Source organism: Cynocephalus volans, chromosome 2, assembly GCF_027409185.1.
Source record: "Cynocephalus volans isolate mCynVol1 chromosome 2, mCynVol1.pri, whole genome shotgun sequence".
Classification (NCBI taxonomy): Eukaryota; Metazoa; Chordata; class Mammalia; order Dermoptera; family Cynocephalidae; genus Cynocephalus; species Cynocephalus volans.
In genome coordinates, this window is record NC_084461.1 from 132,818,819 (window position 1) to 132,842,548 (window position 23,730).

General features: G+C 52.0%; 1 protein-coding gene across 1 annotated transcript; it reads left to right on the forward strand.

Moving 5' to 3' along the window:
• Positions 1-315: 315 nt before the first annotated feature.
• Positions 316-16,035, forward strand: CDX1 (caudal type homeobox 1). The gene is made up of 3 exons (XM_063088259.1): positions 316-760; positions 15,115-15,260; positions 15,829-16,035. Exons 1-3 carry the CDS (start codon positions 316-318, stop codon positions 16,033-16,035), a joined length of 798 nt encoding a protein of 265 aa, XP_062944329.1.
• Positions 16,036-23,730: the final 7,695 nt, after the last annotated feature.

A 23,730-nucleotide genomic window follows, 5' to 3' on the forward strand; every position in this document is an offset into this window, starting at 1 on the left:
GACGCGCCCTCCGCGCCCCCACCCCCTCCAGGCCCTGGCCAGTCCACCTCCTGCTTGGGGCGGCAATTTGTCTCCTTTTGAACCCCCCGCCCCCGACGGGTTTCCCCCTTTGATTCGCGGCCTGGAGGCTTCCCCCCGCTTTGAAATGCAAACCCGCCTCGGCTGGGGCCGCGGGCGGCCCCGAGCTATAAAAGGCCTGGGTGGGGCGGGCGCGGCGGCAGGGCCGGCGGGTTCAGGTGAGCAGTCGTTCGTCGTCGGGGCGGCCGGCAGCGGCGGCTCCAGGGCCCAGCATGCGCGGGGAGCCCCGCAGCCACCATGTACGTGGGCTATGTGCTGGACAAGGATTCCCCCACGTACCCCGGCCCCGCCAGGCCCGCCAGTCTCGGCCTGGGCCCGCAAGCCTACGGCCCCCCGGCCCCGGCCCCTGCGCCCCCACAGTACCCCGACTTCACCAGCTACTCTCACGTGGAGCCGGCCCCCGCGCCCCCTGCGGCCTGGGGCGCGCCCTTCCCGGAGCACAAGGACGACTGGGCCGCCGCCTATGGCCCGGGCCCCGCGGCCCCCGCCGCCAGCCCAGCCCCGCTGGCGTTCGGGCCCCCTCCGGACTTTAGCCCGGTGCCCGCGCCCCCTGGGCCCGGCCCGGGCCTACTGGCTCAGCCCCTCGTTGGCCTGGGCGCACCGTCCTCGCCCGGAGCGCAGAGGCGGACGCCCTACGAGTGGATGCGGCGCAGCGTGGCGGCCGGAGGCGGCGGTGGCAGCGGTAAGGACCCCTCCCTCGCCCCGCGCCTCCGCACGGTTCCCTTGGTACCCGCAGGTGCTCGGGGGCGGCCCAAGCCGCCCCCTGTCGGAACTCTGCCCTGGCCCTGCTTGGGGTCCCGGGAGTGTGGCCCGCCTAACCACTCTCACCCTGGGGTGCTGTTCTCTCAGCTTCCCCCTCCTGAATCTCAGCCTGCCGGAGCCTTAAGAAGCACAACTTAACCCTCTTCTGTATAAATAGGGAAACTGAGACCCCGGTGAAGTGAGGAAATGCGCCTGTCGTTGCATGGCAAGGCCGCAGCTAGAACGCAGGTCCCCAGACTGGTATCCCAGGACTCTTTTAGCAACACTGGCCCCGGTGGTCTTCATCCGTTTCTTCCACTCCTATCCCAGCCCCATGCAGAGGCGGCAGACCTGCCCCAGAAGGGGCGATCCACTGACAATGTGAACGTGAACAGGTCGCTTTTCCGTCCAGGTCTGAGTCTCCCATCTTACAGTGACATATTGGTGGATCCTATGTGTTGGACTGGAAAAGGGCCCTCGTTCGTTAGATTGGGGCAGGAGGTCCTACCTTCCCTCCCCAGGGCCCTCCCTGAACTCTTGACCCTGGGGGAGGGGAAGCAGGAGCAGTTGGGAAGGTGGCTACTGTTTGGCCCCTCCGCCTGTGAACCTCCTGCCCCCAGGCAGGCCTCTCTGATCCACCCTCTTCAAAGGCAGGGGAGGGGGCAGGACAAAGGCCCAGCTTTAATGAGGGGCGGCCTGACCTCCTTTATGGGTCCCCCTTTGTCATGGAACAGGCTGTGCCTTGGCTCTGTAGTGACTCCTGTTGGCCGGAAAGTGAACACGGCAGCCCATTGTCCGACTGTGTCTGGCCTGTTCTGACAAAGGCCACCTGGCCTTGGGGGCGGGAAGCTGGCCTGCCCACCCTTTGATGTCCAGGCCCTCCTCCCCTTCCCCCAGCTGGGAGTAAGCCTGGGACTACTCCCATCTCCTTTCTCTCTTCACCCAGTCTCCTCACACACACCCCACTTGCCCCCAGGGCAGATGCTGGGGAGGGCTTGACCAATAGCTGTAGGTTCTGGTTGTGATTGTACCCCCTTCTTGGAAGTCCCAGGAACACAGGTCCTGCTGTCTGCCCCCAGGAAGATGAAGGGGACAAGGCTCTGCCACTCACTTCAGTGACCTTGATTAAATAATACCAGCTTACGTTATGGAACACCTTCTAATGCACCAGGCACTGAACTAAGACCTTGCATGTATTAACTCATTTAACTCTTATAACATTACAGTAGGTACTATTATCACCCCCGTTTTTAAGATGAAGAAACTGTGTCAGAGAGATGTAAAATACTTGTCCAAGGCCATATACCCAGTAACTGGTGAGAATGGGATTTGAACCCAGGGGGACTAACCACCAAGCCTGTGCTCTAAGCCTCCACACACAGCTTCTCTCAGATCAGTCATCTTTTCTGGGTCTCAGTTTTATCATCTGCGAAATGAGAGGGAAGGGAGGTTGTGCAGTGTTTGTACCCTTGCTTGAGTTACAAAAGAACTCCTTTGAAAAATCTGATGGAAAGAACAAATCTTCTCCCTAGAAAAAAATGTTGTGTCATTGGGCAGACAATTTCAGGGATGCTCGGGGCCCCTTTATGCAGAAGCTTTATCCAGAAATCCTGGGTTAAGAACCCTGCATTAGATGGTATGAGAGGAGGTATCTGGGGACATTGGCCCTCAGGATCCAGCAGTTGTGGGTCTGGGAGGCTCTGGATAAGGAAGCCCGCCTTTCCTGCTCCTCCATTCCACTTTCTGCTTCCTGGTGATCAGGTGACTTTGGAGGTGGATGGGGAGGTTCCCCATGGGCGGGTACTTGGAGAGAGGCCATCACTGTGTGAGGAGGAAGGAGCGGGCCAGTGGGAGTCAAAGGGCTGGTGGGAGCCTGGGGAAACTTCCAGGCTGTGTGATATCAGACAAATCCCCTAGTCCTTCTGGGCACAAGAGCAGCCGAACCCAGCTCAACCTCTAGTCACAAAAGTCATTTGTAAACTGTTGTCTGCAGGCACATGAGTGGCTCCACCCAAAGGCGAAAGCAGTTCCCCCTTTGCTGTCAGAGAGTAGAGGAAAAGGCCAAGGGAGGTTTAGGGGTCCTTGAGCCTCCAGGAAAGGGGCTGCCCCAGTAAGCAGGTTAGACCCATTCTGCTGAAATGTGGGAGACTTGGCCTTCTCAAAGTTGGAAGCTGCTGCCTGTCTTCTCAGGGCATCTGACTCTCACCATTGCTCCAGAAGGGGAGACAGAATTGGGATGGGGTTGCAGACTCTCCCTGAGAGGACAAGCTTCTTCCCTCTTTGGCCTCAGTTTTACCTGGGCAAAGAAGGCACAGTGTTTCCAGGTGTGACTTCCATTTAATGCTGTTGTCCAGGACAGTTGAGAGATGGTCAGTGCATGCCACCCCCCCTCCTAACCCCTAGTGATGCTGGCTGGCCACCAAGTCTTCAGACTGCCACCCTTCTTGGCCAGCCCCTTCTTTCCCCCTACTTCTGAGCTTTTGCTATTCTGGAATGTCTGAACTAGACAGTTAGAGACCAGACATATAGATGAAAACTGAGGCCCGGAGACTAAGGATTGTTCCAGTTTCACACAACTGGAGGCTGAGCTGGGATAGATATCCAATGAGTTTGTTTAAAATTTTCCTATGGCTTCCCATCATATTTAGGATGAACTCCGCTCTCCTTCCTAGGGTCTACACGTGTGTACAGCATCAGCACCTGGCCCCTGCCTGCCTCCCCAAGCTCACTCCAGGTCTCCCTTTGGCCAGCAAGCCCTTACTTCAGGTCTTGTGCATATGCCGTTCCCTCTTCTAGGAGAGCTCTTTCCCCTCATTTTTTGCAAGCCTGGCTCCTTCTCACCCTTCAGGTCTCAGCTTGATGATCACCTCCTCAGAGAGGCCCTCCATGCTTTCCAAAAGTAGACTCCCTGCTATACCCATTGGTAATCTTGCTGTGTTCACTTCAAAGCATTAACCCCAGTTCCAAATTACTCACTTATATGTGACCATGCGGTCCAGAGTTGTGTCTGTTTGACCCACCACTGCATCCCAGGCACCCAGCTCGGAGCATGACATTTAGTAGGTGCTCAATACATTTTTTTGAATAAACAAGCAGGGCAAGTGTGAGGGACAGAGACATCTCTGGGAGAACAGGACATGGGTGAGATCTTGACTTTGACACAGATTTCTGAGGTCCCAGCCCTGGGGTTGGGACCCATGACTGTCCTGCCAAGCAGTTCAGAGCAGTGGTGGAAATCTGGCTGACCCCTCTCCCTGCTTGGACAGTATTCCTGACTCACTTGGGGAATTGGAGTAGCTAAGGCTGGGACTGAGACTCTGGCTTTTTTCTAAGGAGGAGGTGGTAGACGTGGGAAAGATAAGGAAGAGGCTGCTGGGCTTCAATCCATGAACAAAATATTCATCAGTTCGGAGTAATTAGTATCACTTGACTGAGGCCAGGATAGGAAATGACTATAAAGGGTTCTTTTTTTTTGTCTTCTCTCTTTGCATCTATAAATATCAGCACCTTCATTAAGAGGGTTATAAATCATCCTTCTGTGGAAGTATCAGCCTGCAATTCCTTGTGAATAAACAGCGCTTCACAGGTTAATGGCTCATTGGGGTGGCTGAGGACTAGGGAGATGTTCACTCAGGTGATGAGATTATTGCAGCAGGGTTTGGCCCAGCCCCTTCATCTTTCAGGTGGGGAAACTGAGGCCCATGAAGGGGATGATCACTCCTCTCCCCTTCCACATTCCAGGCCCTCTCCCTTGGCCCATTGCCGCAGCCACCAACCTGGCCTTCACCTTCAGCCTCTCTCTGTTGCCCCAGCTGTCTTCTAAACCACTGACAGATTTACCTTCTTAAGGCACATCTCCTGCTCAAGAGCATTCCATGGCTCCCCACTGCCATTGAATTGCCATTTTATTGCTATAAAATCTGTCCCCATTTCTATGGCATTCAGAGCCCCCTTGAGAAGTGGCCCCAACCCTCTATTGAAGCTACTCTCTCCACAGTTAAAGAGCCAGGGCTTGAGAGTTTCAGATCTGGGATTGCATTTCTGTTAGAAGCTGTATAGCCTCAGGCAAGTTAACTTGAATCATTTCTCTGAGCCTGGGTTTCTTTCATGGTAAAGTTAAGATACTAATAGGATTGCACCTTGAAGCGATGGTGCCTGCAAAGCACAGCCCTGCACCTGGCACACAGTAGGTGCTCACCTCTGCCAGTCCTTGGCAGATGCATGCAAGCACATACCTCACACTCCCTGCCTTTCCATCCTGGTCCCTCAACCTGCCCTCCCTTTCCTCTTCTGCATCTTCACTAGTTCAAATGCTGCTCCTTCTCCAAGGCTACCTCCTCCAGGAAGCCCTTCTTGCTTCCCTCCCCTCCAAGCACTGTATTGGGCCCTTGTTTTAACAACAATTACCATTGCCCCTCTACTTTTATTGTCTTGTTTTATTCCTGCTATCTTCCATCTGTAATCCCCTCAAGGACCAGTCCTAATCAATCCCATCCTCACTCTGCCTTGCACATAGTAGGAGCTCATGATAAAGCTAATAACTGTGGCATTGGCCAAGTTCTTATCATGCACCTTACCTTGAGAGGTGTAAGGATCTATTATTAGATTCATTTTACAGTTACAGCTAATGAGGCTCAGAGAGAGTAAGGTGGCCTGTCCAAGCTCACAGCTAGGATGTGGCAGCACAGTGTCAGACCCAGAGTCTACAGCCCAACAAGCATCTGCCAAATAAAGCAACACACTTGGGAACCAGAACCCAAGACCCCCTCCCTGATGTGCATCCAGCCTAGGTGGGAAAAACGGGGGCAAATCAGGGGATGAGCTAGAAGAGGCTGGGGGCAGGGGGCAGGGCACAGCAGGGGCCAGGCTGTTTAAAACTGGTTTTCACGGCAGAAGCTACATTTGACACCTCATCTCTCAGATGTAGCTGGGAAGGGGAATGACCCAGTTAGAAGGTGGCAGAAGGCTTTTTTTGGTTGGGTGTTTCTCCCCCTCCCCGCTTTGGCAGATATTGCTGCTTAGAGCTTAGGGAATCATTCTGAAAGTCCAAAATGGCTTTGTGAGCAGCAGGAACTGGCTTGTCAGTAGGAAGTTATCTTAATGGGCTGGTCTCTCAGGTTTCTGTCTTGGAGCTCCTGTGATTTGGAAACAACATCTACATCTAGAGTCAGGTTCATCACCATGTTAACATGCTAAACCCTCCCCATGCCAACCTCACCCCTCAAGCTTGTAGCCCACATAGACCCCCTTGTAACAACAGAGAGAAGGAGCGGGTATTAGTGAAAGCTAAGGTTGCCACTGTAAGCTCAAAATCTCCAATGACTTCCCATTGCTTTTGAAATTAAATTCAAATGCCTCTGCTGGAGGCTCTGCTGGCCTCTCCAGTCTCATCTTGTGTCTCTCTCACTCATTCATTCATTCAGGCAGTAATATCCTCTGAGTGTCTCTTCTGTGCCAAACATGTTTCTAGCCTTGAAGATTATGGCCTGAACAGAGCAGGCAGGACCCACCCTCAGGGAGCTGGCACTCACTGCCCTTCATTCTACCCTCCCTGCCCGAGGGCCTTTGCACATGCTCTTCTCCCTTTCTGGAATATTCTTCCCCATTCATGATGTGGAAGCGTCCTTTTCAACGTTCAGGTCTTGGCTTAAAGGTCACCTCCTCCAAGAGGCCTCGCCTAACTAAGTCAAGTAAGTTTCTCCTGCCCCACCTCCTTCTTAGTCTAGTTCTTAGCTCCTTGCTGCTCTCCTTCATTCTGCTAATCACAATTTGTAATTAGCCTGTTGTTTTTCATCTGCCCCCCTCATGAAAGAGGAACTATTTGCTAAATAAGTACTGAGCATCCATCATAGTAATAATAATATGAGTTAGTATCTATTGCACCCTCAACATTTTTCAAATGCAGGATTTCTGATCCCAGATCAGCACATCCCTCCATTAGATTAGCAGTGTGGACAAAGGCTGTGGGAGCAGTGGGGATGGACAGAAGGATGTGCTTTGGAGATTGAGCCAACCAGCTGATGGATTAGATGTGGGCAGCAGGGGAGTCAGGACTCAGAGATGTCACCTAGGCTTTGGACTGTTGGCTGGGGATGGGAGTGCTGTTTGCTGAGATAAGGAAGATGGGGAAGTAGCAGGTACTTTATATGTTCGATAAGGATTCATTCAGTACTCGCTGTGTGTTAGGTATGTGGTAGGCACTGGGTGAGCAAAACAGCATGGTCCCTCCCGTCACCAAGTATTCAAGGACCCAAGGTTTGAGGGGAGGGTATTTACCAAGATCAAACAGCCAGCTAGGGGTAGAAAAGGAATCAAGAGCCTCTCCCTGCACCTCTGCTCTGAATATGAGGCTTCAAAATCCACGCCTGCAGAGTATTCACTGGGACTTCACCTCCAGACTAGAGGAAGATGGCCAGGTGGGGCAGTGGCTAGAAACTCCACCAGGAACAGCTCAGGAGGCCTCAAGTTGTTCAGCCCGGGAGAGGACTTGGAGGGATGGAACTTCTGTTTGCAAGTCTTAGAAGGGCTGTCCTGGGCTGAGGGTGCCCTTTATTTTTGATGCCCCTGTGGAAAAACTTAGGAAGAACATAAATGCGTGGTGCATGCAGGAACAGGCTGCTTTGCAGACAGTACAAACACAGTCTGGGTGGGTGTGCTCTGCAGTGTGACCCTTGGTTAGCATTTGATCTAGCAATGTTGTTTGATAGAACTTTCTGCCATGATGGCAATGCCCTATATCTGTGCAGTCCAGTAGGCTAGCCACTAGCAGCCGCATGTGACTATCGAGCACTTGGAAATGTGGCTAGTGCAACTAAGAAATGGAATTTCACCTTTTATTGAATTAATCTCCATTTTAGTAACCACATGTGGCTAGTGGTCGTTGAACTGCTCAGGAGAATCCCTCTCAAGAGTTCCTAGAATGGCAGTCCATTCTGGATGGGCTGCCTGTTCTCCCATTGAGGAATCTCTCCTGCCTCTTTTTGGCTCCTTTGTCTATGCAGTATCATCATCATCATTGTCATCACAGCCAGCTTTTACTAATAATTACTTTGTTAAATAGGTGATCACATTTGGTCTTCATAACTACCATATAAAGGAAGCATTCACATCTTCATTTACAGATAAATAAATTGGGATTTAAAGAGGCCCAGTGACTTGCCCGGGGACACACCACTGGCATGTGGCCAGGCTGGGTTAGAAACCATCAAGTCTATCTGACTCTCAAGTCCCTCCCTCTTTCCTGCCTCCCCAAACCAGGGCAGATTGTGGGCCTTGATGAAGAAGATAGGACAGCAGATGATTCACAGGTGGCCTGGGAGGAGTCGGGTACAATGATGGCTGAGAACTGAAGCTGGAAAGGAGGCAACAGTGAGGAGGAGAAGCTTGGCTAAGGCTGCAGGGCTCCTCCAAGTGTCTGGCCTAGCCATCTTCCCCCCACCTCCACTGCCATTCCAGCGTCATCCCTGCTCCAGGGCTTGAGTGAGGAACCATGATATAGCATCCCGGGACTGCCAAATCAGCCAGCACAAGGACCCTGTGATGGGCTGGGCAGAAAACTGCACAGTCCCAGGCAGGGCATCTGTCCATCTTGGAACTGGTGAGGTCAGGGCTGCCACAGAGGAGGTCCTACCTCCCTGGTGGTACAGATGCGAAAACAGGCCCAAATTGGAGATCACATGTCCAGCTGGTGGCCTGGACAATCTACCTACTCCCAGGCCAGAGTTCTTTGCCCTGTGGCTCCCCATCAGGTGACATTCCTCCCTCTCCCAAGGGATCCCTCTAACATCCATTTCTGCTAATAGCTCTGTTCTCCGTTTTGCCTCCATAGCTCTTTGCTCTTTACAGACTGCTTTCGCATCCATTCTATTCCCCAGGCAGGGGGAAGGAAAGCCCAGAGAAGTTCAGTCATTTATCAAGTCCTGCTACTAAGGCTGGCCAGGCTGCATAGCAGTGCAGGTCTCTGCCTCCAGGTGAGGTCTGGAAACTCACCCCTTATACGTGGCTTTCCCAAACCTCAGTGGGTGTAAAGCTGCTAAGATTAGGCCCCTCACCACAAGCACCACCTGTCACCTCTGCAGCCTTTTTACATGTGTTATCTGGGGTGAGGATATGGGTCCTCCTGAACCCCTCTGTCTTTCCCACCCTTCCCTTCACACAATGGATCTGCAACTATCCACAGCAAGTGACCTGACAACCTCTCTGCACTTGTTTCCTTGTTTGGGAAAAAGGAGAACTCTGCAGTAGGATTCTATGGCCACCCTGTTCCCCCCTTCCCTGAGCCCCCTTTCACCAAAAATCACATGCTCTTCACTTTGTCATCCCAAGACTGGGACCACAGACATGGGTGGGCTCCCCGTCTACTCCCAGTCCACCCACGTGGGCCTGAGAGGAACTTGGCTGAAGGATGTGCGGGGCATGCGCTCCCTGTGGGTGTTGTCTGTGGCAGCAGAGAGTGCTGGTCCTTAAAGGAGGCCTCAGAGCTGCATGGAACTTCAGAGTCTAGACGGCCCTCAGAGCTGACACCCCAGCCCTCTTCTGATACACAGGAGAAACTGAGGCCCAGAGAGAAGGTGGGGTTTATTCAAGGCCACACAGTTGGCACAGAACTGGGACCAGGATCTACTGACTCCAGCTGGTGGTTCAGAATCCCCAGGGGGTTTGTTAAAGAAAGCAAGGAGATAGGGATGCAGTAGACCTGGGTGGAGCCTGGGAATATGTATTTTTAACAAGCCCCTGTATATGTGTGCGTGAATGCATGTGTGCGTGTGTGTGTTGGGGAGGTGGGATTTTGATGTAGCCAGTTGGGGCTGGAACACGCAGGAGGGGTCACGGGTCATAGAAGGTTCAGGGCTGGATTTGTGGTCCAGGGCCTGAGGGCCAGAGCTGTTCATCCCCCAGAGCTGCAAACCCAGCAGGAAGAGGGCAAAGGAAGTGCCGACCCAGAGGCCATTTGATTTTCTTGGAGCCACTCACCCCATCCTGCAGCAGTGTATCCTCGCCTGGCCCAGGCTGGATGGGGAGGTCCCACTGCAGGCCACCATGGCTCCTGCCCCCATCCTCCAGCGGGGCAGACCCAGCGTCTAGACTCTCAGACTGGGAAATCAGTCTTAGAGTTCTTTCAGCAACAATAACAAACACAATCAGAGAATCAACAAACATTGGAAGCTTCATGTTTCCAAGATGGAAGGGACCTCATAAATAAATGGTCTCATCCAACGTACTGCCAATTGCACAGACCCATTTCTGGGCATTCCTGCCAGAATGATCATCCCACCGCTATTGGAAATGAGTAAGATCTTCCCTTTCCTGTGCACCTGCTACATGCCAGGTATGGTGCTAGGTATCGTCCACCCGTGCCAAGTGATCCCCTGTGCCCCTCAGGGTTGGAGATAACTACAGGAGACCTTTGACCATGTGATAGGTTCTAGTGCTATTTCTGAGGCCAGAGAGACCTGGTTTTGAATCCTACCTGCTTTGTGTGTGGATGTCTCTGAGCCTCAGTTTTCTCATCTGTAAAATAGGGATAACAGTTGTGCAACCCCATTGGTTGTTGAGAGATGCATACAAAATGCCTGACACATGGACATATTGGCTATTATTAAAATTATAATTATCCCCATTTTACAGATACAGAAAATGAAGTTCAGAGAGGTGAGGAGACTGTCCTAGGTCACCCATTCAGTGAGAAGCTGTACTACCCAACCCAGAGGTCTGCTTGTCCAAACAACCACATGTCAGAGTCACCTGGAGAGCTATTCAAGCACCAAATCCCTGAGCCCCATTTCAGTCCCACCAAATTTTAATTTCTGGGGCCAGAATCTGTGCTTTGAAAAAGCTCTCCAGGCAGTTCTCAGGCTGCTGGTCAGGCATTTGGAACCATGAGTCTGTAGCTTCCCAGGCCCTCTACTGGCATGCTTTAGGGTATGGGGAGTTTGCTACCTCTCATGGCAGCCTGAGCACATAGATGCACCATTTTGTGCATCCTAAAGTGAGAGCAGAGATAAAGCTTCTCATTTGGTGAGTTATCTGAGGCTCTTCCCTCCTGTGCTCACCCCTGAAGAGCTGGGGGCGGGCTCTCCACCCTTCCTCCCCACAACTCATGATGGCATCTGGCCCAGAGTGTTAGTCATTAGGTGGCTAGGAATGATTGGCCCCTCATCAGACACCTGTTATAGAAGCCTGGACTTCCCCCTTAACCCCAGTGTCCCAGGGGCCAGTAAATCATTCATCCCAGGCCCTCTCCCTGCCCCGCCGCTCTCACGCACCTCCCTGCCCCCTCCTTCCTGGGCTCCAGAGGTGGCACGGGTGCTCAGAGAAGGGGGAAGGATGGCTTGGCACAGTCAGTAGTTCTGGCCCAGAGCTGGGACTGGAACCCAGGGCTCCTGACCATCACTAAAAACACAAATTCGCATCCATAGGTGGTAAAAATTTAAACACCCTAAGGTCTCCCTCCTACTTGTGGCTTTCCAGTCTCCAGTTCCCCTCTCCAGAGGCAGCCCCTATTATTGGTTTCTTGTGTATTCTTTCAGAAAGAACTATATGGGTGCACAAACATGTATGAATGTGTCTCCCTACAGTGATATACTATTTACACAATTCTATGCCTTGCTGCTTTTTCCCCACATATCTTAGAAATTGCTACATGTTGGTACATATAGAATTTTATAATTTCTTTCTTTCTTTCTTTCTTTTTTTTTTTTTTTGTAGCGGCTGGCCAGTATGGGGATCTGGTGTTACCAGCACCACATTCTAATCAAGCAAACTAACCGGCCAGCACTATAATTTCTTTTTAATGACTGCTCCTCTCCATGGATGTACTCTCTTCGTTAGCCAGTTCCCTACTTGTAGACATGTACATTGTTTTTAGTCTCGTGCAATTATAAACAGATCCAGCCTTGGGAAGTTCTCTGTGGGATCAACTCCTGGAAGTGGGATTGACTCCTGGAAGGGGGATTCATGGGTCAAAGGGTAAGGGCATGTTTGATGAGGCTGGATATCACCAAGTGGGGCTCTGAGGAGGATGCTTCAGTTCTCACTCCCTGGACAGCGCGTGGGATTCTCTCATTTCTGGGCCACGCGGTGTGATAGCAAACATTTTGTTCTTTGGCAGAGCTGTTTTCTTAGCAATAAAATCGTGTGCTTCAAGCAGCTCCACCAGATAGAAATTGGCCAATGGGTTCTTCAGCCCACCAGCCCCCCTCCAGAGCCCTGAGAAGGGTGCCAAGGCCTGAGGGCCAGGTCTTCACAGCAGCCTCGCCAGGACACAGGGCAGAGAGGAGTAATTGTGCAGCTAAATCCCTATCTTTGTTTAGTCCCACCCTCACCCCCACTTTGGGAAGAGCCAGGCTGGAGGTCAGGACACCTGAATCCTGGTTCATAACACCAGCAGGCAGGACGGCCCTCAGCATGTGCTCCTTTCTGAGCCCTAGTCCCGCCACCTGTGAAATGGCTGTAATGGATTCCTGCTTACTCAGGAAGGGCGGGAGTGAGAGCTGGGTGCCTGAGGGAAAGGCTGAGGTCTGGATGGGCAGGAGCCTCATCCCTGCCTCAGGTCCATCTTCCTCCTAGGGCTTCCCATGTGTCCTCTGAGTGCCTTGAAGGCCCCCAGCCCATGGGCCTTCCCATCCCAGCCCCAGGCCAGGACTCTTAGAGGCTGGGGTTTTCTCAGAGATGCAGGGGTGGTCTGCTGTTTAAGCTGCTGTCACCAGTGTTTGGGGGCTCCATGGTGGGCTTAGTGGGCCCTGAACATGGGGGGAGTGAGAGTTGTGCATGGGGGGAGGGGGCAGCAAGAGCTCTGGACTAGGAGACACGGCCTTGGGCAGGTCCCTGCCTGTCGGGGCTTCCAGTGACCCTGACTACACAGGGAGTTTGGACTAGAAGGATGCACCAGATCTCTTATTTGGACCTCTTGCTGCCACATAACCATCGTAAACCTTGGTGTCTTCATCTGTAATGTGGGAGGAGACCAAACTCCCATGAATGACCCCTTCTGGCTTTAGCCTGCTGAGCCCTGTGGGACTGTGGATGCAGAGCCATGCTGGGTTCTGATGGTGGTGGCATGAGGCAGAACTGTTTTTGAGATGCTGTTGAATTTTCTAGGCCAAGGAGGGGCCCCATCTGGAGCCAAGGCCTCAGCAGCCACTCCCTTGGCTATTTTCCGGGGCCAGGCCTGGCCGATGGCCGAGGCTGTCCCGTGCTACATCGGGCAGCGGACTAAGGTCAGGCGATGTAAAAGCATCCGGTGCGGTCCCGCTGTTCTGGCAGGAAACCCAGAGAGAAGCTGCCCAGGAACATCTGCTGTCTCCCGTTTTCACAAAACCATTTGGCTCATGGGGAGACCAGTGGCTGTCCTGCCAAGCTGCGTGGGCTCGCTGGAGGGGCAGGGGCCTGAGGGGGAGGTAGTGAACGCAGGGGTGCTGAGGGACAGTCAGGGCCGGGGCTGCAGAGAGGTGAAGGGTGGGCTGTTGTGAGGTGGGAGGGGGTTGGTCATTATTCCAAGACCTGTCGTGTCCTGGTGGGATGCATGTAGGCTTGCGTGTGCCTCCTATTTATTGCCACATGCTCAGCTCCTTACAAAGGGAACTGGTGTTTAGCCAAGCCCCACACCAGCCCAGGCCAAGCATGACTCTTAATATTCTCTCCAGACAGACCTAGAGAGACCTGACAATAACCCCAGATGGTCCTGGGATCCAGCTCCTGGCCCCAGGCTGAGCCCCATATGGAAGCCAAGCCACCGCCTCCTCTCTCTTGGTTATTGCAGGTCTCCTTAGCTCCCCCTTCCTCTTGCCAATCTGTTCTCCACACAGCAGCCAGAGCAATATTCAGACCTCGTGTCTCCTCTGCTCAGAACCCTGCAATGGCTCCCATCCCAGACAGAGTGAAACCCAGGGTCCAACCCCTTGCCTCCTGTCCTACCCCCCAGCCCCCGCCCTCATGCTCACTGTAGCCCAGCACTCCCCCAGCTTCCTCACTGTGCCTCAAACGCATCAGATGCATCAAACAGCAGACCTGCTCCCACCTCAGGGCCTGTGCACTTGCCGTTCTGTCTGCCTGGAACCTTCTTCCCCAGATATCTGTAGTACTCTTCCCCTCACTTCCCTTAGATCTTTGCTGAAACTCCAAGGCCTCCATGGGCTGCCCCATTTAAAATCATAACCCACACCCTCCCTGAATTCTCAGTCCTCTTTCCTTGCTTTCTTTTCCTCTGAAATACTTTTCAATTAGCATATCAAGTATTTTCCATATTTATTTTCTTTTTGCCTGTCTCCCTCCCCTAGTACCTAAGCTTCACAAGGGCAGGGATTTTTTTTTTTTTTTTTTTGAATTTTGCTGACTGTTGTACCCCTAGTGCTTGGCTCAGAGCAGGAGCTCAGCACTCAGTAAGTGCACAAGGGTACTTCAAAGAGTTCATGGAAAAATTCGTATTGTCTCTTAATTCTATTTTTCCATGAACTTTTTGAAGTGCCATCGTATGTGGGAAGAGCTGAGTTGGGCACAAGAAGGAATGTGATGGCTTGGGCAGCCCCGACCCCTGGTGTATCCCCAGCTCAGGGCTTTTTGAGGTACCTGGAAGGTCTTGGGTCTGCCAGCAGCCCAGTCCTTCCTGTCTGACTTTGGGGTCAGCCCCAGGCATTCAGCAGGATCTGGGGAGCCCATGCCCAGGGTACTTCCTGAATCTTTCTGCTTCCACCTCTACCTGAAGTGGCTCTTCCCTGCTCTCTTCTCATGCACAGGAGGAAGGAGCAGCTGACTTCTCAGTACTCTTGCCTGCCAGGTATCCCCTCCATGTCACTGGTATTCAGACCCTGAGCTGACGACCTCAGAATCAGAACCACCTAGGGAATTTGTTAAAAATTTAGATTCCACCCCCGGCTTTCTGATTAGCTGGTCAGGGATGCCCTGGAAGCTGTTTTTCATAAGCTCCCCAAAAATGTTTGTTATGCAACTGCATCTGGGAACTGCTGGTTTAAAGCTGGGGGAGTTGGTGATCAGAGTGGGGTTCTGGGTCAGGAGAAGCAGTTTGAAGCCCCAGCTCCATCAGCAGCTTGCTGCATAACCCTGAGCAGGTTGGTTCCCCTCTCTGAGCCTCAGTGCCTCCTCACTTACCTCCGAGGTTGTGAGCCTGCAAGCCTGAGCTTGGGGAATGATTGTTACCGCAGGGCTGTATGTCCCTCCTCACCTCAGGGTCCTCCTGCAGAGAGCCTGGGTTGCTCTTCCTCCTGGGGACCCTGCCTGGACCTTTTGCAGCCTCCCACTCTCCACTCACCTTCCCTCCTGGCCCCTTCTGCTTCTCAGGTAAGACCCGGACCAAGGACAAGTACCGTGTGGTATACACTGACCACCAGCGCCTGGAGCTAGAGAAGGAGTTCCATTACAGCCGTTATATCACCATCCGGCGGAAATCAGAGCTGGCCGCCAATCTGGGGCTCACTGAACGGCAGGTGTGTGGGTCTCCCCACCTCAGCCATGGGAGCAGTGTGGGGAATCTGGCCTCTAGGTTGCTGGGCAGATTATGGAACTCCATAGAGGGAACACAGAGAGGTTCAGTCTCCAGGCCATGGTCACACAGCACAGCAGAAACTAAGCTGCTGCCAACTCCCTCCAGTGACACACAATATTCTTGCCACCCAAATAGGGGGATGAGGGGATCTGATTAGCTATAGGTGACAGCAGGCTATGATCAGTTGCTGTAGGAGGTCTAAGTGCCATTTAAATCTAGAGGAAGAAGCAGTCACAGGGAGTACAGGGAACACTTCCTGGAGGAGGGTGTTAAAGCATGCCCTTGGAAGATGGGGAGGAGGAAGGTTACAGAGAAGGGTGTCAGGGTAGGGGAGCAAGTTCTAGAGGGGGACAAAGTGTTTAGGGTCCATGAAGTCTGGGTGACTGGAGCAGGAGGGAGGCCACAAACAGCACATCGAGAAATAGGAGCTCAACTGTCCTCCCTCTTTCCCTCTGGCTGTCACTGTCTCTCCCCACCGTCTGCCCCATCTCTGCTCTCCAATCCAACAGGTGAAGATCTGGTTCCAAAACCGGCGGGCAAAGGAGCGCAAAGTGAACAAGAAGAAGCAGCAGCAGCAGCCCCCACAGCCACCGCCGCCAGCCCACGATGTCACCCCCACCCCAGCCGGACCACCCCTGGGGAGCCTGTGCCCCAGCAACGCCAGCCTGCTGGGTGCCTCCTCCCCCATGCCTGTCAAGGAAGAGTTTATGCCATAGACCCTGCCCAGACTTGTAGGCTAGGGGACCTAGGGCCTCAGGTGCTGGGAGTGTGGCTCCTGTGGGGCCCAGGAGGCCTGGTCCGAGTCATAGCCCCACACTGACCTTCTGGGTCACTGTGGACAAGTCACCCACTCACCCCCTGCATCCCCTTGGCCCATCTGTGCAGCAAGCCTGTTGGATGAGAATTTCTGCCAGCCCTTATATTCTAGGCCTCAGGGGGTCAAGGTGTCCAGGGTGGGAGGTCTCACTCTCCTGGGGGCATTTCAAGCTCCGAGGGCTGGGTGAGCAGCTAGACAAGGTCCCATGTCCCACCTCTTCCTTCATAGGCTCAAGAGGTGGGATGGACTAAGAGGCTGCTACAGGGCCAGACTGACCCTGGAGAAAGGGATGGAGCTGAGAGAAGATGGAAGAGTTGCAGACCATGACCTGAGGGTCATACCTCTTCCCGCAGCCCCACCTCCACCTGCCCTCACTGTAACATGCTTGAACCCTCCCCAGCCAGATGCTGGGCACAAAGCCATGACTGCCCCTCTGGGCTGCAGAATCATATCCCGTCACTAGCATTCTTGGTGAGGCCTCCAGATAGAGAAGGAGGCCCCTGGAGGGGAGAAGGGGGCAGAGTTCACCCTGCCGGCTTTCTGCCACCCCACCAGGCTGTCTATCAGTGCTCAGGCCCCAGAGAACACTCAGAGGATTTTCTCTGGACCAAGCAGAGCTCACAGCTGGGCAGGTGTTGTATATAGGGTAGAATCTCTTAGGTGCAGTGTCAAGAATAAATTTTTTTCTTTTTTTAAAAATGTATAAAAATCATTATACACAAAATTAAAGAAAAAAGTTTTTACCAAGTATAAATCATCCTCACCCTTCACCAACAATCGTGTATTCCCTTCCCATTTTTGTAGTCCTACATCAAGGTCACCTTTAAATTGCATTTGAATGATCAAAACAGGACATTGTTAGAGTTAGTTCGTGAGACTATGTAAAAATTTGAGTTCATTTTGCAAATGAAATCATCAGACTCAATATATCAGTCTTTTGAACTTTTCTAATACTTTCAGTTCAGGTTTTTCTTTGAACAGATGACATTCATTGTGCAGCTCCATGTGCCAAGCATGGCTGGGCCCAGAAGCACACAGTCCTTGCCCCCCAGAAGTTCCCAGGCCAATGGGGAAGACTGCCACATATACAGATGTAGCTGATATAACAGGATCAGGGCCCATCAGCTATGCTCTGGGCATCAAGAGAGCCAGAGCATCCAGGGAATGCAGAATGGGCTCCTAGCTCATCCCAGAAAGTCTGAAAGGCTTCCTGGAGAAGGTAATGTTTGAACCGAGACCTAAAGGACTAGTGGGGCACTGGTCAGGCCAAGAAGGGAGGAATGGTTAAAAAAAGAATATGAGCAATATGAACTTAAAGTATAATTTTTTAAAACTCCTGGGAGAAGGCATTCCTCTTAAGCTCCCTTCCAGAGGTGGGCAGGAGTCTGCTGCTTGGGGCCTTGTCTCCCCAGAGGGCTCTGGTGCCAGCTGCCTGCCCTTGTGTTTACTGTTCTGGGAGGTGGCCAGGCCATAAAAAGTGTGTGCAGCCTGCCTGCCATTGCCCTTTGCTCCTGGGGCACATGATAACAGTGCACAAGGTGGATCCCATCCTGGCACAAGCCCCTGAAGAGCTGCAGGCTCTGCCTTTCTCCTCCTACCAGTGGCCTGGGTGACACCGTGGCTTCATCAGTAATAGTGGACAACTAAGGAATGGGAACCAGGTGGTACCAGAGGAAGGGACGGAGTTCCAAGAGCAGAGGGAGAGGAGTTGGTGGGAAGGTGGCTTGTACCAACTGACTATAGTTTTCTGATCTTCAAAAACGTTAGCCATGTGACCCTGGGGTAACTGCTTCCTTTCTCTGGGCCTCCATTTCCCCATCTGTAAAGCTGAAGAGCTTGTCTACCAAATAGAAATTGCTCTGGTCAAGTAAGTTTGGGAAATCCTGCAGATTCTATTCCTCTGGGAGAGTCACAGTGGTGCATTAGTACATCAAAGGCTCTGACAAGCCCCACTGTAAAGAAACCCCTTGAATTTTCTTTACTACAGCATTCCCCATATTTTGCTGCCCAGGAGGCCCCTATTAGCACCTACCAACATCCCACTGAACTCCACACACTCTGGAGTGTGGGGATGCTTGGGCTGGAGGGCCACACCTTCTCTGTGACTCAGTGTTTAGCAGCAGGTTTTGTTGTCAGATGGTGTATTAGTCCATTTCTGTTGCTTATAACAAAATACCTGGAATTGGGTAATTTGTAAGATAACAAAATTTATTGCTTACAGTTTTGGAAGCTGGGAAGTCCAAAGTCCAGGGAACATATCTCGAGAAGGTCTTCTTTTGTGGTGGCTTTACAGCAATGCAGGGTTCTCAAATGACAAAAAATAGTGGAGCAGAGAGAGAGAGAGAGACTCACATGCTCCCCTTTTAAAGCCCCCAGAACCATGCCCATGACCACCATTAAACCATCAACTTAATCACCTCTTCAAGGCCCCACCTTTCAATTACCGTAATAGGATTTCCCACCCTCTGATCATAAAACCTGGGGGACACAAGTCAATCCATATCATTCTGCCCCGACCCCCAAAATTTATGTCTTTCTCACAGGTAAATTCATTCCATTCCATCCCCTAAGTCCTAATTTGTTTCAACTCAAAAGTCCAAAGTTCAAAGTCCCATCTGTGAAATAAAAACAAATTATCTACTGCCAAGATATAATGGTGGGACAAGCATAGAGTACATATTCCCATTCAAAAAGGGAGAAATAGGCCAAAAGAAAGGGGTAACAGACCTTAAGCAAGTCTGAAAACCCAGCAGGGCAGGTATTAAATATCAAAGCTGGTGAATCACGTACCTTGACTCCATGTCTGGCATTCTCCTCAGACTGGTATGGGGGTTGGGTCCCCAAGTCTTCAGCCAGCTCCACTTCTATGGCTTTCCTGGTCTGAGGACATGCTTCAGCTCTCCCAGGCTGGCATTGCAGGTTGGTAGCTCCACAGTTCTGGATTCTCCATGGTGGTCCCTCTGTCATGGTGCTAGGCATGGTGCTGATGGGGTTTCTCTGCTGCAACTCTTATCCCACATTTCCTTTTAGCATCATTCTAGCAAAGACTCTATGTGGTGAATCTGCCCCTGCAACAGATCTCTTCCTAGGCCCCCAGGCTTTTCCATACATCCTTTGAAATTGGGGTGGAGGCTTCCAAGTTTCCATCACTCTGACATTTTGCGGCCTTGCAGATTTAACACCACATGGATGCTGCCAATGCTTCTGGCTTGTATCTTCCAAAACTGTGGGTCCAGTCACACCTGGGGCCAATTTAGCCTCATCTGGAGCAGCCAAAGCAGATGGGGTGTGCAGGAAGCAGCTTTCTGCTGTGGCCTTGGGCAGTGAGCCCATGGAGGGTGCCTCAGGCCTGTTTCCTGAGGCCAGTCTGTCTTCCTAGGCCACTAGACCAGTGATGGAAGGGTTGGCCCCAGAGGCTTCTGCAATGCCTTCAGGGCCTTTCCCCCTTTCTCTTGATAATCCTGTTCTTTTGTACTAATCTTAGCAAAGGGTCGCTGGGCTGCACCATTGCATTTTTCTCCTGAAAATACTCTCTGCTTCTCTACCACATGTCCAGGCTTAAAGTTTTCCAACTTTTTTCCCTCTGCTTTCTTTTGAATTATAAATTTCTGGCTTTATGTCATGCCTTTTCTGCCATAACTCAGCATAGGCTGTTGCAAGTAGCCATGCAGCTTCGCGAATGCTTTGCCATTTAGAAATTTCTTCTGCTAGATACCCTGGGTCAGCACCTTGAAGTTCCACATTCCATAAAACTTTTGGATATGAACAGAATGCAGCCAAGTTCCTTGCCAGTTCATAGCAAGGGTGATCTTTGCCCCAGTTTCCTATAAGTCCCTTCTCATTTACATCTGAGATCTTCTCAGTATGTCATTTACAGTCCATGTTTCTATCAGCATTCTGCTCACTGCCATTTAACCAGTCACTTAGAAATTCCAAACTTTCCTTGGTTTTCTTCTAAACTCCCGCTGGCAGCTAGGCTTTTTCTAGACTGCTCCTTCAAATTCTTTCAGCCTCTCCTCAACACCCAGTTCCAAAGCCATGTCTACATTTTCAAGTATTTGTTATAAGCAACACCCCACTTCTGATGGCCTGGGTTCCAACATGACTACTTACAAGCTGTGAGACTTCAAGAAGGTTACTTACCTACTCTGAACCTCAGCCTCCTCATTTGTCAAATGGACGTAAAATGCCCTAGCTGATCTTAGACTTTGAGCACAGGGCCCAGCACAGTAAGTGCTTGTGTTTTAGCCACCTGTTCACAGAGCTGTTGCATCCTAGTGTGAGATGCTAGCAGGCCTGACCGATGTTCTAGCCACTCCCGTCCCCCAATGTTGAGGACAGATAGTGACTGTGAAGATCTGAGGCAGGACCAGCCTGTCCCCAGCCTCAGTAAGAACTCTGCCTGGCAGGAAGTCAGTGGTCAGGCCTGGCAGGCTGGGTGAGCTGTAGCAGTTGCCCACATGGGATGTCAGGAGGTTGGATGGGGCCCTTAGATTAGGCTGACGATCAACTGTCAACTGGTGTTTGAGCTCCATGAAAAAGGAAGCTTATCTTAAGACAACTTCCATGAAGTATAATGGGCTGCCTTTTGCCTTGTGAGTTCCCAGGCACCCAAAGTGTTCCACCAGAGGTTGCCGTGTTGTAATGGCTCAGGAAAGAGACCCCTTAGATCCCATCAGACCATACCACTACCCCAGGGCTAAGAGGTATCCCATCTCTCCTCCCAGGAATGGCTGATGCTATTTTACGTATAGTAATTTTATGCTCTCCCTCTGCTGGGTGGCAGGCCCTCTGCTAGTGCTGGAGAACCGGTATCCAGAAAACAAATCAGATTTGGCCTGGCCTGGCCCTCTAAGGCTCACAGCCCGATCACGGCCTCTAGAAAATCAGAATTGGGCACATCAACACTATGTATTGCACACAGTCTCAGTGAGCCCATAGATTCCTAACCCCATGCTGAGAATCTTAGTCTGTGGAGGATCCAGTCCCACCATTGGTTGCCAAGAGATTGGTGTGGCCACAGCTCAACTCCAGGGAAGGACTCAGGGCTGGGAATGGAGTGTTCTGAGAGAGGAGGTCTCCAGCAGCTGAGAGAGAGAGTGTGTGTTTGTGTGTGTGCATGTGTGCATGCGTGCATGTATGTGTGTGTAACAGGTTGTGATGGGGAGAAAGGGAGGCAGGAGGACTGTGAAGCTCTGAGGAGACCAGCCTGGCTTGGGGTGGATGAGGTGCACAACCAGGGGCATGTAGATCCGGGGAGCACAGGGGCCTAGGATGGGGTGGCTTAGGAGGGCAATCCCATCGGAACCACTTTCTCTGAATCACACCAGATGGGTAGCAGTCTGGAACCTCATTTTTCACAGTCACCACTGCCTGGTATAACAAAACACATGCTCTACAAAGATAAAATCTGAACATTTAAGCAAATTAAAAAATGTTTATTTATATGCATTTAAAAATATCTCTCTTATAATAAAAGGAAGTACATTTTCATCTAACACTTCCCTTAAATCAGCACACATCTCCATTGGACTTCTCCATGCCTGAGCCAACTGCCTCAACCCTACTTTCCTGTGGCTCTCTGTGCCTCCCAAAGGGGCTAATGCAGCCCAGTGCAATGGGAGGTGGTGGTCCAGCAAGGCTGCCGCATCTCCAGGAAGAGATGCGGGGACATGCACTGTGGATGGGGGCCCTGCCTGGGCCTCCTCGGATTCAGGAGCCCTGGCTTCTTCCTCTCTTATACGTGGCCCATGGCCCTCCTGGTTTTATCTCCAAAGCCCAGAGATTCACTGCTCTGTGTAATCCTGGGCACATGACTTCACTCTCTGCGACAGTTTCCTCAGGTGTAAAATGGGATGCACAAACCTTTCCTCTCAGGCTGTTGGAAAGAATTAAAAGTTAGGTACTGGATATTAAAGTCCATCATAATGCTTACAGTAGGGTTCAACAAATGCTCCTTCTCTTCACATTCATAGGCACCTTAGGCCTCATATGGTCAGGGGGAAGAGGAGCAGAGCAGACTCCTTCCTCCTGGATCTGGAGAGCCCCTGGCCCACCCTGTGAGGCCAGGCTTAAAGAGAAGAGTAACTGGGTGAGACTTGGGGAAAAGAAGTGGTCCCAGGAGCTGGCCAGGCCCCTTACCCAAGTCCACACTTTGATTTAAACCCTTCCCACTTCCTTTCAAGCTCCAGAGGTGTGAGATAGCAGACCCTTATACTCACCTCTCCACAAAGGCCTCTCCTCATGTCGACTGATGGTAGGGCAAACATATATATGATTAATGTCCAAACTAGGACACTTTTGAGAGTGAAAGGGGCACGATTTGTAATGTATATACTGACTCACTAGTATATACTGGTTCAGTCCCATGCATATGATCACACTAGCTAATAATTTCCCATCCTATCCACAGGCTCACTGGATCCCCAGAACATTCTAAGAAGTCAGCCACACCGGCTGGCTAGTGGCCCATTTTACAGATGTGAAATCATAGCTTTCCCGAGGGCATACTGCTGGTGGACAGAAACCCTAGGTGCTGGTGATCTAAGTCACAAACCATCACAAGGACATGGTGGCACTTGTCTGTCCCTTCTCCTTGCCCAAACCTCCCCATTTCACTTTTATCCCAAGGAAAGAAAAAGTATTGAGGACCACTACTAGTCTGGAAGTTTCATGAAGCCTGACTCCGCCCCTGGTGTCACTCACTAGCTCTGGGACCTTGAATAAGTAACTTAACCTCTCTGTCCTTCAGTTTCCTCAGCTGTAAAATAGGAGTAATGACATCTGCCTCTCCAGGTTGAAAAAATAAGACACCTAGCCCAAGACCAGGTACATCTTAGGTACTTAATAAATATTGATGGATTGGGTGATTGGATAAATATCCAACAAATGGCAGAGCAGGCAACCTACAGTCGGTCAATAAATGTGAACTGAGCACCTACTATGTGCCAGGCCCTGTGTTAGATGTTTTCTATGCTTGAGCTCCCTGAATTCTTCACACCCCTGTAAGGGAGTTAAGATTCTTATACCCATTTTCCAGATGAAGCAGCAGCAGCGCAGGGAGCTTAAGTAAGGTCACACAGCCAAGAGGGAGCGGGATGCTGGAGCCCAGGCCCAGCTGTTAATGTCCATGTGCGTGGCCTGCTTCCCTCATCGCCCAGCTGGGGAAAGGGAGGCCCAGAGAGGGCAGGTCACTTGCCCAAGGTCACGCAGGAAACAGTAGCCAACGCCAAGGGTTTCTGTGGAGAACCCCCCTCCCCACCCGCTCAGCCCCTCCAATCCTCCGCTCTGCGTGCGGGGGCGCGCGCATCCTCCTGCTACCCGTCAGTCAGCCCGTCGGTCTGGGTGTCTATGCGGGCGCAGCGGTGAACCCCTCCCCAGCCTCCGGTGCTGCGCGCAGCGCCCGACCCGCGCCCCACACCCGCAGCCGCCAGACGGCAGCGCCTGCGTCCGCGCCCGCCCCAGCCGGTGCGCGGGAGCCGCGGGAGCAAAGACGCAGCGGTCGGTCGGCGGGCGGACGATCTTTCGCTCCCTCGCTCGCTCTCTGCGCTCCGGGGAAGCCGAGCCGGCAAGCCCCAGCAACCTGCCCTCCGAG

What these genes read in the sequence shown, in the direction of transcription:
- CDX1 (XM_063088259.1), top strand. Translation starts at nt 316, where the DNA reads ATGTACGTGGGCTATGTGCTGGACAAGGATTCCCCCACGTACCCCGGC. An exon ending in CGGAGGCGGCGGTGGCAGCG is followed by an intron (nt 761 to 15,114) that starts GTAAGGACCCCT and finishes TCTGCTTCTCAG; the next exon opens with GTAAGACCCGGACCAAGGAC. An exon ending in TGGGGCTCACTGAACGGCAG is followed by an intron (nt 15,261 to 15,828) that starts GTGTGTGGGTCT and finishes CCAATCCAACAG; the next exon opens with GTGAAGATCTGGTTCCAAAA.